This window comes from Sphaeramia orbicularis, chromosome 24 (genome assembly GCF_902148855.1).
Source record: "Sphaeramia orbicularis chromosome 24, fSphaOr1.1, whole genome shotgun sequence".
NCBI classification, from domain to species: Eukaryota; Metazoa; Chordata; class Actinopteri; order Kurtiformes; family Apogonidae; genus Sphaeramia; species Sphaeramia orbicularis.
In genome coordinates this window covers 16,624,844-16,637,701 of record NC_043979.1, presented here as the reverse complement: position 1 = coordinate 16,637,701, position 12,858 = coordinate 16,624,844, and the positions used below count along the sequence as shown (strand labels likewise).

Sequence of the window (12,858 nt, the reverse complement as noted above, 5' to 3'; positions counted from 1 at the left end):
CATATCACCAGAACAATCAATCTCACATAATACAGTAAGTACAGTAAATAAGTCATCATAGTTAACGGTGCATAGTTCCCTACAGGCTATTTAAAAACTTAACGGCAGATGGGACAAATGACATATCAGTTTGATTCGGCTCTGCAGGGAAAAGTGTACCTTCTCTTAGATGGAAGAAGCTAAAACTCTGCATGAAGAGGATGGAGAGGGTTTGCTAAAATAGCCTATACCTAAATATATACGGTTATATCTCGTCAATGCATTTACAAAATAGACTCACTGCTGTAATTTTATTGACTGTTATTGATTGTTTTTATTTTTGCAGCATTACACACATTCCCAAAATCGAGGCTAATCGCAATCTAAATAAATGCGAAACAGAAAACAAACTCCCTTTGTGTATTCATCAGTGTTTATCAGATAAAGCAAATGTAACAAGACATAAAAGATGTAACAAGACAAGAAACAGACTGGATCAGAGAGAGAAAAAACAGATATTTAAAGTGATTTCCATGACGGAGAACGACTTATGAATGAAGGAGCAGTGAGACGTTCATTAGAGTGGTTTAATAGTCGCTGAATAATATGACATGAGGTTCAGTTGGCTCTGAAACAGAAACAGCTGGTAGAAATAAGTCCAAAAAAAGGCGCTCATTTTTACTTTAAAACCCCTGAGTGCATTTTGTAGTAAAGATGTTGCAGCACCTAAATCTTTTATTTTACTCGAGTAAACTATATTTTTGCCACTTGTGGTAAGATCCCAAAGGTCTGTACAGTATATAACCGGGGTGTGTCTTCTTTACACTGTTCCATTAGACTGTAGACGTTCAGTACTTTTTAGCATCAATGCACAGCCTTGTGGTGCTGTTCGCAGTAAGAATACACAGACCTCTGTCTTCATGTGTCTGTGTGTGTTTGTCAAAGAGTGAAAGAGATGTTCAGAGGTTGACAGTAGGAAGAAGGAGGAGGAGGGGGAGTCGGGGGGGGGATTCTGTATGGTTGGTTTTGCTGACAACATTATATTCTAGACAGCGTGTGTGCGTACATATTAGCGGTTCACACAGTCTTTGTCATTCCAAGTGGGAGCAAGAACAGAAACTTTTATTACATGCTTGATATCTCGACAGGAAAAATTAGTCAGAGAGTGTTAGCGGAGTTTGATTTTTATTGAAAACAAATAATTGAAACTGAGCAGCAGAAAGCGCAGAAATACAATATTACCATAAATCATGAAACGAACATCCAAGCTCAGTGTGGTATACTGTGGTTCTTCACTGTTAGTGACTTCTCCTACTGTGCAATGACTCCAAGCCAGTGTAACACAGTAGATGAATAATACCAGAGCTGAGAGAGACGATCCAGCTGTGCAGCAGGCGAGCAACAGCCCCACTGAATGAACAGCTTTATGCTATATTCATTACTGCATAATATTAAGTCTGCTAATACTCAGTGTGATAGGTTGTAAGTCAAATATCTTAAAGTCCAATGTTCCAGGGTTCACATTTAATCAAAAGTGGATTTCTAAACCGGCTTAAATCCAGTGCGCTGAAGTCAGAGGGGGAAGTGGTATTTTTTTGATTGAACGGCGTATTCAGGCGCATTAACTCTGCCGTCTGCCTCACATCTCCAGGACATCAAACAGTCCATTTCCAACTTTTCAGCAGAGGTCGCCTTACCTCTGAATGACAGAGAGCCAGGCAGACAGCAGGCCTATAGCGCTGTGAACGCAAGGGAAGGAAGGGAGCTGGGAGACAGATGCTGGACGTACAGGCGGAGGAGAGGCAAAATGGAGTCAGATGGGACAAACAGGCTTTGATGAGCTGAGCTTGTCAGGGTTTAAGTCACGGCTACACCGGGGGGGTGGAGGAGGAAGAGGTGGTGGTGGTGGGGGGGGTTGAGTGTTTTAGTGTTTGATCCAATGAGGAAAATCCTGCTGCAAGATAAAGCATCTAATATGAATTTAACATCGATTCATTGATCAGTAACACTGATCTGCAAATTTTTTGTAGAAATGATCTGCTTCAGAGATTAAATGTGCTAAATGTTACATATTTTAATAAGATTAATTGGAAAAAACACGAGAAAAGTGCTTTTTTTTTTTCAGGAATTATCGGCTTCAGAGATTAAATATGCTAAATGTTATGTATTTTAATAAGATTAATTTGAAAACAAGTGACTAAAGTGCAGGTTTGTTGATGTTTTCAAGGTCTATGATAAAGTGTTATTACCCATACAGGGTGGGGAAGCAAAATTTACAATGAACATTTAGTTGTTTTTTCTCAGCAGGCACTACGTCAATTGTTTTGAAACCAAACATATATTGATGTCATAATCATACCTAACACTATTATCCATACCTTTTCAGAAACTTTTGCCCATATGAGTAATCAGGAAAGCAAACGTCAAAGAGTGTGATTTGCTGAATGCACTCGTCACACCAAAGGAGATTTCAAAAATAGTTGGAGTGTCCATAAAGACTGTTTATAATGGAAAGAAGAGAATGACTATGAGCAAAACTATTACCAGAAAGTCTGGAAGATACTATTAAAGAAGAATGGGAGAAGATGTCACCCGAATATTTGAGGAACACTTGCACAAGTTTCAGGAAGCGTGTGAAGGCAGTTATTGAGAAAGAAGGAGGACACAGAATAAAAACATTTTCTATTATGTCAATTTTCTTGTGGCAAATAAATTCTCATGACTTTCAATAAACTAATTGGTCATACACTGTCTTTCAATCCCTGCCTCAAAATATTGTAAATTTTGCTTCCCCACCCTGCATATATTGGTTTAATAGATTTATAAACCTTCCACTAGATAGAACCTGTAAAGTGAATGTATTGTAATGTGCAGACAGTGTTTTGAAGTAGATCTGGTAGCTCTGACACAAATATTCCCTTGGAGTACAACCCATTCTTTCATTAATTCTCGAATTTCACATTTTGACCCAAAACTGTATCTTGGAAACTTCAGCTAACCAGCATTTATGACTTGATTTTTCTTTATCGGTGACTCACACATGGTAAAATTTCACTACTTTTATTTATTGTAGACCAGTGTAATAGTCAGTTTTTCCTTTTCTATTTGATAAAATTGCAATGAGAGCATGTCATCCTATACCTGCTGATGTATAGTTCCATTTATAAACCAAACTGTTAAACATACTATAATTAAATTTAAAAATCAGCCAAAAACAATGTAAAACACACTTGAAAATCAAAAAAAAAAAAAAACAATCTCTAATTAAATTGATGGCATAAAATTGGCTAAATGGTTGTTATTACTTCATTTATAACCTACAACATTTAAGATGTTTTCCACATTACTCAAATGTATTCAGTGGTGAAAAGATGATATTGTCTGAGCTGAAACTTAACCCTGTTGGAATAACTGGCTCCACGGTTCTTGCAAGGCCATGTTTATCACTATTACAGATTTAATTACTACTATTCACATTTATCCATCCATGAATTGTTAGTTGATCTTTGAGAATGTTGGACAATGCGAACCATATTTCTGGTGTTTGGGGCACATGGAGGGGAAGTGTAACTCAATCACTCTTTTTTTTTTTTTTTTTTCCCTCTCCCGTCCACATGACGAGGTGCCAGATGCGTGTCAGTGCTTTCAGACTTTATATATATCCCTCCCACATCCTCACACACAAACACACACTAACAGACGTGCATGCGTGTGCACACACATACTTATGAAACGCTGGAAGTTGAGTTATTTCAAGTAACTCGCAGTCCTCAGTCTGTACCTTTTTTGGTCTAAACACAGATATCTTATTGTAAAATATATATAGCTATAGGTTCGACTTTACAACATAACAAAACAAGCTGAAAGGACCCAAATAACCTGACAGCTGTGCCTCCCAGTAGTCGCTTTTTTATTTTGAAGCAGGCCTGGATTATCAAAGGCCTTTGTTTTAGACACTGCAATAAAAAAAAAAAAAAAAAAAAAAACATGTTTGGTGGCGACGGAAAAAGGAACACAGAAATGTCCTTACACATGCTGTTGTGTGATGTGGCACTCACAGAGGCTCATTGGGAGACTGATGGGTAATCAGGGCAGAGGGTGGGGTGGGTGATGAGAGCCCGGCTGAGATACGGAGCCTCCCTGAGAGCTCACAGAGGGTAGAGGATGCCCTCTACAGTTGACACAAGAGGGGCTGGAACAGGCCTGCACACCCACAAATAATATTTACTACAACGTATAGGAGAAATTACAATAGAAAAATGATTTATTTGTTTTCCACTTACAGCCATAATACAAAATCAGTTATGTAAGTATGATATCAATGCTTTAAATTATATCAATTTAATCTATAATTAATATTTATCTTTAAAATATTGGTTTTTTTTCTTGTTTTGGAAAATGCATATCTTTTTTTGCATTATTTTCTTTAATTTACACATATTTATATTTGTGCAAATAAATAAGACAAAATCAAGAATTAACATGGAATATACAACACATTCACTGTATGAATAAACAAACAAATACATATCCAAGTCAATAACATGTCTGGAATAAGAGTTAAGATATGACTTTACTGATGCCACCATAGGGGAAATTACAGTGTTTATAGCAGCAGAATATAAATAAAGTGCTGAAAAACAGGCAGGAATGAAACATGAAATATAAAAGACAATCTGCTATTTATTTGATTCGTTCTGCACATACATCCATTTTATTTATTTGACTTGTTTTGCACATACATATTATTTATTTGCCTTGTTCTTTACATACATACATATTTATTTGACTTGTTCTGCACATTCATCCATATTATTTATTTGACTTGTTTTGCACATCCATGTTATTTATTTGCCTTGTTCTTCACATACATACATATTATTTATTTGACTTGTTCTGCACATCCATGTTATTTATTTGCACTTGCCCTTGATATTGATGTGATATTATACGAGCTTTTCACACACTTTCAATACCTTAAGTTGTTCCTACTTACATATTCATCAGTGTCGTGCAGCTTCCTTTACAATAACAACAAATATCAACACTAATAATAAAAGTAACTCCAGTCACAGTCCTGCGTCTGTGCGTCTTTTACGCATTGGCACTATTGGAAAAAATAAGAATTAGTCTGTGATGCATCAAATTGTCGAAATGAATGAGGTGAATGTGTTCTTTCTTTCAAGCCCAGTCGCTTTCCTCTAAACAGTCACATGGCTGAATGGACATAAATTAAAGGCCGTGTAAAGTAGAATACCTGTACACCTGCACAACAGCTCTCCCCTGCGACCGAGTGAAACTCTACTCCTGCGCCTCTACCTGACTCACCGCTCTCCGGTGACTCACTCACTCCTACCTTATGGAGTGTAAGTCACTTCTAGTGTCGGACTCGGCTCTCTGAACGCTCCTGTGAGCTTCATATTGTCAGGACATAGCGGTAACACAACACGGATTGATGGACTGGCGCGTGTTACCGACTGGAAATGACTGCGTCTAAAGTTAGGAGCGCACCGACGGTCCGGGGGAAACGGTGACATGTGGGTACGTACGGAGGAGAATCTGTGTGAAAGTGTTAATAAGGACAAGAAAAAAAGCCCCCCTGTATGTGTGTATATGTGTGTGTTTGATGAAGGTATAGACATTAAACAGACCTGTCCGGCCGTCTATATAGTCGTGATAGATTATGGCGGAGGGAATGGATCTGACTCCAGACACCACGTGTTGGAGTCGCATCAGCGCAATAATTGCTGGGCGCTTGAGCTATATAAACCACAAAAAGTCTGAGCACGGGAAACCCCGGCCTCCAAACACTAACCACATTTACGGCTACAAAAACTGGATTCGTTTTTCCGCCTCCTTCATCTCACCGGCGATGATTTTTTTTTTTCCCCTCTCTCTCTCTCTCTCCGGCTTCATCCACCTTTTTAACCCTGTAGAGCAAGAAATTTCACGGAAAAATACGCGCACCTTTCACGCGTCGGAGGGGTTATAAATAGGGCTGTTAAGTATTGTTAAAAAAGCTGATTCCTTTGACTTTGAAAACTTTTTGTGTGTGTGTGTATGTGTGTGTGTACATAGCCTGCGGGCTTTCAGGGAGCCTTTCAGTTTGGCACAAAGACTTCAATGACGCACCTGGAGCAGCGCTTTGAGTTCTCATTAAAAGAAGACAGACAAAAAGTTTTTTTTTGAGCATGTGGGTCGACTGTTCCATTTTAAACCGGCTTTTTTTTTGTTGTAATCGTATAGCCTATTACGCTCTCGGACATTTATTTGATGTTATTTATATCCTCATATTGAACAAATGCGTTATGGCGCATGGACTCGTCTCCAAAGTTTGAGAAAAGACCTGTCATTTAAAAAACATCATCAAGTTTTTTTTTTTTCAAGGGTTGTTTTTCTTGCCGAAGAGAAGTATATTTTATGTCGTTTGAAGGCGCCCACTAAAGTTTGTAGTGGAGAGGGTTGTGAAACGCGGTGTGTGCGCTCTCCCAGTCCCATTTTCCATTGGCAGACGCGCAGAGGTTCTCAGAGCAGCGGCACACACTCCGACTTTCTCCCAGACTCGTGTGAGAGAGGGAGAGAAAAAGCAGCTGGAGGAGCCTTTTTGGTGCCTTTTTTTTTTGATAATCCCACGCTGTTGTGATGCGAATTCCCGTAGATCCCAGCGCCAGTCGGAGGTTCAGTCCGCCGTCCAACAGCCTCCAGCCGGTCCCAGGGAAGATGAACGATGTGAGCTCCCCAGCCGGTCAGCCGGACGCGGCGGCGGCGGTGCCAAGGCTCCGTCCCCACGAAAACCGCAGCATGGCCGAGATCATCGCCGACCACCCGGCTGAGTTGGTCCGCACCGACAGCCCCAACTTTCTGTGTTCGGTCCTGCCCTCCCACTGGCGGTGCAACAAGACCCTGCCGGTCGCCTTCAAGGTGAGTCCGGAATCTGTAAATGCGGTGCGTAAAAATGAAAAGGATTAGAAACCGCAGTGTGATCCCTTGATCGCTCTGAAGAAAACAACCACCTAAAGCGAAACCAACTCCAAAAAAAAAAAAAAAAAATCACACTTTCTTTTTAAAGGCCTCATGATGCTTTTGAAAATTGACTTTGGACGCATGGAAAACTTTTTACGCAAAACTGGGAGTTTATTTTATTTTATTTCCTCCCTCTTGTTCTACATGACATTTGAAGGCTTTTAATCAACTATATATTTTACAGTTTCTAACAAAAAAACTGTGTTATTGTTACACGTTAAATAATTTTAATAATGTCACCAGTTAATCATAGATGTTGAAATGCGGTCTGGAAAATATCATCGGTTTGACACTTAAGCGAAATAAATTAGAAAGAAAAAAAAGCATGAAAGAAAAAAGAAAGGCCAACACTGTCAGAGAACGTATATTGGATGTGGAATTATATTTATATGTTTTGTTTTTTTAAACAAAGACATGCATGTTGTCATTGCTCCACATTTTCTAATAAAAAAAGAATATTTATTGCCATTATAAGTTATTATTGTTCACTTGTGTATTATAAATGTAGTTTATTTAATCCAATGAATAAAGCAACATGGAAAATATATTTAAATGACACTAACTATAATTTACTATTTGAATTATTTGAGCATGTCAATAAACATTTAAAATATATATTACAGTGTAAAATGGCAAATTGTAACCACCTTATAAATAATTATACTTGATGATAGTAATCAGGCTGTTTATGTTTTGCATATGAAGAAAAAATGCTGAGCTATGAAATGTTATTTATAAGCCGAACATGTGTGGTTTATACATTTTAGGCATTTTTGAAGCCCTGACAATTTTCTGCTCCCATGATATTTTACAGAGAAAGGCCTTTTCATTAGATGACAGATCTTACTTAAAGGATGGATCAAACACAAACACCAGAGTGAAAATTTGTAGCTGCAGTCCTGGCCCAAAATCAACTATGACACTTTTAAAATATAAGTGTTATTTAACTGCTATTATTACTACAACTCAGTAATTATTGCAGCGTTTTGAGCCTACTCATGTTCTTTTATCTGCATCCAGGAATCTAAATGATAACACAAGGCCTCCATGCTTTTGTTTCAGAGACTGCGTTTGAGAAGCAATTCTAATCAAATTCATCATCAAACTGCTTCAGGAGAATTAAATTAAATCCATTTATCAACATAATTTGGTGAAGTATGGCATGATGTAAAACAAGTCTGTCACATCAGCTACATACATTTTTATCAGTGGAAGCGAATGAAACATATTTTGGTTTCACACCACTTATGATTTTCCAACTGAAAACAATATCATATGTTTTTTCTACTTGTTTTCATCACAGTTTTAACAATGAACAGGGAGAGAATAATACCCTTCATGACCTGTGTGTTTTACTTTGCGTCTTCACTCTGTAGTTATTGAATTACTGCCCTTTGACCTCTGTGTCCAGGTGGTAGCCCTGGGAGATATACCTGATGGGACTGTTGTCACAGTGATGGCAGGGAACGATGAGAACTACTCCGCTGAGCTGCGGAATGCCTCAGGTGTGATGAAGAACCAGGTAGCTCGCTTCAATGACCTTCGCTTCGTGGGCCGCAGTGGCAGAGGTGAGGCCTGAAGACATTCTGCGCTCTGTTCACCCCACGCTTCCACTCAGTGGGAGCCATTAAGTTCAGTGGTGTGGATTAGTGGTCACATTCTCTACGTGGCAACCACATAATGATCTCCCCTAACTCCAGGCTCAAGGCCCACCGCCCTTCTTCTGAAATCTCAAGGGTGAATCATATAGCTCCCTCTGTCTTTACTTTGAAATCAGCAAATGGGCTTCCATGTGTGTGTTTTTTTTAATCTTTTAATCTAAGTCAGACACAAGTTTTTGTAAAAACCTTTTTTACAGTGACATGGAGGCCTGCTGCCTGGTCTATAGTTTTAAAAAACCAAAACTTTTAAAACAGATAGGATGTGCAGCAGCCTTGCATCAGCTGCATGAGCATGTCCTGAACCGACATGCTAATGTTCACCTGACATGAACCCTCTGCGTCCAGGATTATAAACAGGCTGGGTGGTGCTGCAGCCCTGCGGCTGATCACACTCTGCACATATCCTCAGGCTGTCAGGGTGTGAGACAGAGGCTCCCTCCTATTGGGTCAAATGGCATTCCCTGAATATTTGGCATCACTGAAGTGACTATTTGCATCATGGGCTTTCTTCTTACTAAATCATATTATTTACGATCTGACTTACAATCTTTTGGCGCCTCTCTTTTTAGAACCTCCTCACACTCTCCTTTGGGGAATATCTCCAAAAGGACTTTTATTTTCAAATTACACAGAAAAGAGTTGATTGCGACAAGATGATGATGATAAGTATAGTCAGGAGCTCCTCTAGTGCATTTAGAGACTTTGACCTTTTATGTTACAGTTGTAAAAGGTCCAAGAAGTAAAAGCATTAATATCACATTTAAAAATGTATCACAAAGTCTGAAAAGTTAGAGTTGTCACTGTGCAGTTAAATAATGTTTTATTCTTACGTATGATGTTTTGGATTCATTCTGCTTTATATACCTTAGCTTAAGCTACAACAGTACATCATATCATTTAAGATCATCATCTGTTTGCAGCATCACTGTCCTGCAAGAACCATGTATCACTAAAAAGTCAACTTTGCATGAACTCAGAAAAACAGGCCTGTTTTCAGCTTTGTGACACTGCATTTTCCAGCAAATCCAAGAGGATTTTAAAAGAGTATTTTCTGAACCCACAATGGAACAGTTTATCCTCCAGTTTATCACAAACATTCAAAGTCACTGAAAATACATAATATTCACTGGACAGGAAGGGTATGAAAACTGTGATCTGAGAAGTAACTAATGTTGTCTGACAAATGTTGGCATAAAAAGTACAATGTTTGCCTGAGTTATAACAGAGTAGAAGCATGAAGTTGCACTCTAATAAAATACCATTAGCTCAGTTTGGTACTTGTGTAGTACTTGAATATAAGTACTTAATTACGTTCCACCTCTGTAGCTGTCAAAAAGGCTGGAAAAAGTTGGCACGGGTGACACAGTATATATAGAGAAGCGATGAGGGGACTTGTTGCCATGGGGACTTTGTGTGCGTCCTTTCGCTGTGACACAGAATCTAGTCACAGGAAGTGACATAGGAGCCAGGGGAGATCAGACTATGAGGTGTCTGAAATGAATACCCCACACTGACAGAGATAAGTACTCGCAGAGTGAACCGATAGGATGTTAGATTGCTAAAAGTCATGCACAGAGAGACAAAGAGAGGCAGCAGAGGCGGACAAAGATTGATAGTTACAGGGCTGAGGTGCTGCTGCAGTATGATGACAGGTAATGGGATACTGTTGATAGCATCATTAGAGTTAATAGTGTAGTAGTGTACAGGATTGCCTTGAGAGGAAGCGTGAATTAGATGGATTGTGGGTAATGCATGACAGCAGTGATGATTTCAGGGAGCACAGGTCCTTTTTATCTGATGACTTGCCTGAACCAGCTCCGTCTGCTTCACCCACATGCACCTCAAATCAGGTATGTGGGACACCTGTCGCTATCTCCCTCTTATCGTTGCTTTGAAAGGAATGTTTACAGTGAGAAGCGGAAGAGAGTTAGATACACATGGCTAGATGGCTGCGACTGAATGAACAGCTGCGCAGATGAGTCGCTGCAATAACCTGCCCCCCACTTCCTGTTTCCTGTGCGTGGCCATGGTTACGTGATGCATCTGCATACCTCAGACGTTAGTGCTGCTGCTGACTTGGCTGTTGCGCCCTGATTCATAGCATTCCTGGTGCATACACATAAGAACTTGCACACAGTCAACCCCAAGGCAGCAACTGCTGGGGATTATCTAGAGAGGAAGTGACTATTAAAATGCCTCTCGCCCACTCATGCTGGGTTAGACGGGGAGAAATTCTGGATAACAAGATACTGGCTCCTCCAGTCAATCTTCCATTTAGACTCTGCCAAGGAACTTAAATAGTCCCTCTCAAAACAGCCAATGTTGTCTGTCGTTAATCCTCTCAAAGTCGAATTTTCCCAGTTTGTATTGGCTATTATGTGATCACAACCACACTTGTGACATGGGGATGGTTTAGAGATGAATGCAGGTCATTGTCTTCGCAGATGGTATGTCATTTGATGTTGTTTGATGTCACCACAGGCAAGAGCTTCACCCTGACAATCACAGTATTCACCAACCCACCACAAGTGGCCACTTACCACCGAGCCATAAAGGTCACCGTGGATGGACCACGTGAGCCCAGGAGTAAGTACCAATACACGCACGTCCAGACAATTAGCACATACACGAAATAGAATGTACCCAAAGATCCTATTTGTCCTATTGTTTTTGTAAACCGTGGTTATGCGTAATATCAACAAACCAAAAATACATTTCACATCAACATTTCTAGATATGTGGTGCGCTCACAAATTATATTTATATAGTTTTTAGCCATTTATAGCAGTTGTAAGGGTTAGGAAAAGATACCAACATTTGGTTTAAGGCAAAATTAGTCTAATTAGATGTGAGAAAATGACTCACAATGTTGTTCCCTAATACTGAAACTAAATCACAAGCTTTTACTTGTCACAACTTCAATCACAACTTTTATGGCAGTCAGGATTCCAACTCCACTCTATGGTGGTGAAATACTGGATTTTGTAGATCCACCATCCATCATACTAACAACTGTCTACCTGTTGCAAAGGAGTGGATCCTTCAAAAACACAGTATTGTGATTAAATGTATCCATGATTTGCAGAAAACGTACACTGCAACAGTTTTGCACAGCAATTGGTTTGCACTTTCAGTATCGCAATGCGTGGGTGTGTCTGACATTTAGTGGCAATAGAAAACAAATAAATGCCCAGCTAAAATGGTGACAGGCTAGTAAAACAAGTTAATTAACTAAAGGAGCTTTCCTGGAAAACGTGAAAGCGGTAATTAGCAATCAACTGGCTTTTAATCAGTCTGACCTCTTAGATTGCAGCTCAGGCACCCATGTGACACTCTGAGAGAGAAGAAGAGAAATAAAAAGTGAGGGGGAATATTCCTGACAGGGTACACTGGGTAGCAGAGTGCTAGCATCAGCTCATTTTAATGGGCCATATAAAAACAACTGAGGAGGAAAAAAAACTTTACTATAGCTGTCAGTGCCAACTGGTCTGGCATGCAGCTGTTTCCCTAACCCTCCTCCCTATTCATAAAAAAACATATTCTCATCTCTCGGCGTCTCAATGAACAATATCACATCACAAACAACCCTCCACCCACCCGGCCCCGTCACATATGGCACCAGGACGCACAGAGACACAGAGGAGCCAGGAGACAGTAGGATTAGTACCACCATCAGTCTCTCTCTGTTGTAGGAAACCTTCCTGTGGTGCCAAAAAACGCCTCACACAACTCCACCATCAGTGTTCATCAACACTCGCAGAGCAACAGAGGCGCACGTTTGTCCTCAAAGGCACAACATACTCACACTCTCACCCTCTCTCTCCCCTCCATCCCGTTCGCTCCCAAGCCATCTTGTTTGATCAAAAGCATTTCCTGTGCATCTGCTGTCCCCCGTCACACGGCTTTCAAACAAGTCCTGTTATTTGGTGGCGACCAGATGGGAGAAGTTGTTTAGAAAAGCCCGGGTTTGGTCTCTGTGGACTTGGGTTCGTGTCCAGAAAGCAGGAAGTCGGGGCTTTCGAGAGGTTCGGTTGACTCAGACAAACCTGATCTCAGGTGAGGCTAATAACCTCATTATAGCCTGGCATAGTCAAGAGATTTTACACTTTGATCCATTGTTCTAACTTTTTACTCTCCTGCTCAATTTTGCGGCCTGAGAAAAAGCTTTAAAGTGGAACAGAACTTATTTTCTTTT

At 40.0% G+C, this 12,858-nt stretch overlaps 1 protein-coding gene across 1 annotated transcript in view; it reads left to right on the top strand.

Moving 5' to 3' along the window:
* runx2b (RUNX family transcription factor 2b) overlaps positions 1-12,858 on the top strand; it is a 95,199-nt gene that overhangs the window by 59,311 nt on the left and 23,030 nt on the right. The window contains 3 exon segments of the mRNA XM_030128991.1: positions 6,638-6,900; positions 8,414-8,570; positions 11,145-11,249. Coding sequence (XP_029984851.1) covers positions 6,638-6,900; positions 8,414-8,570; positions 11,145-11,249 — 525 coding nt within the window.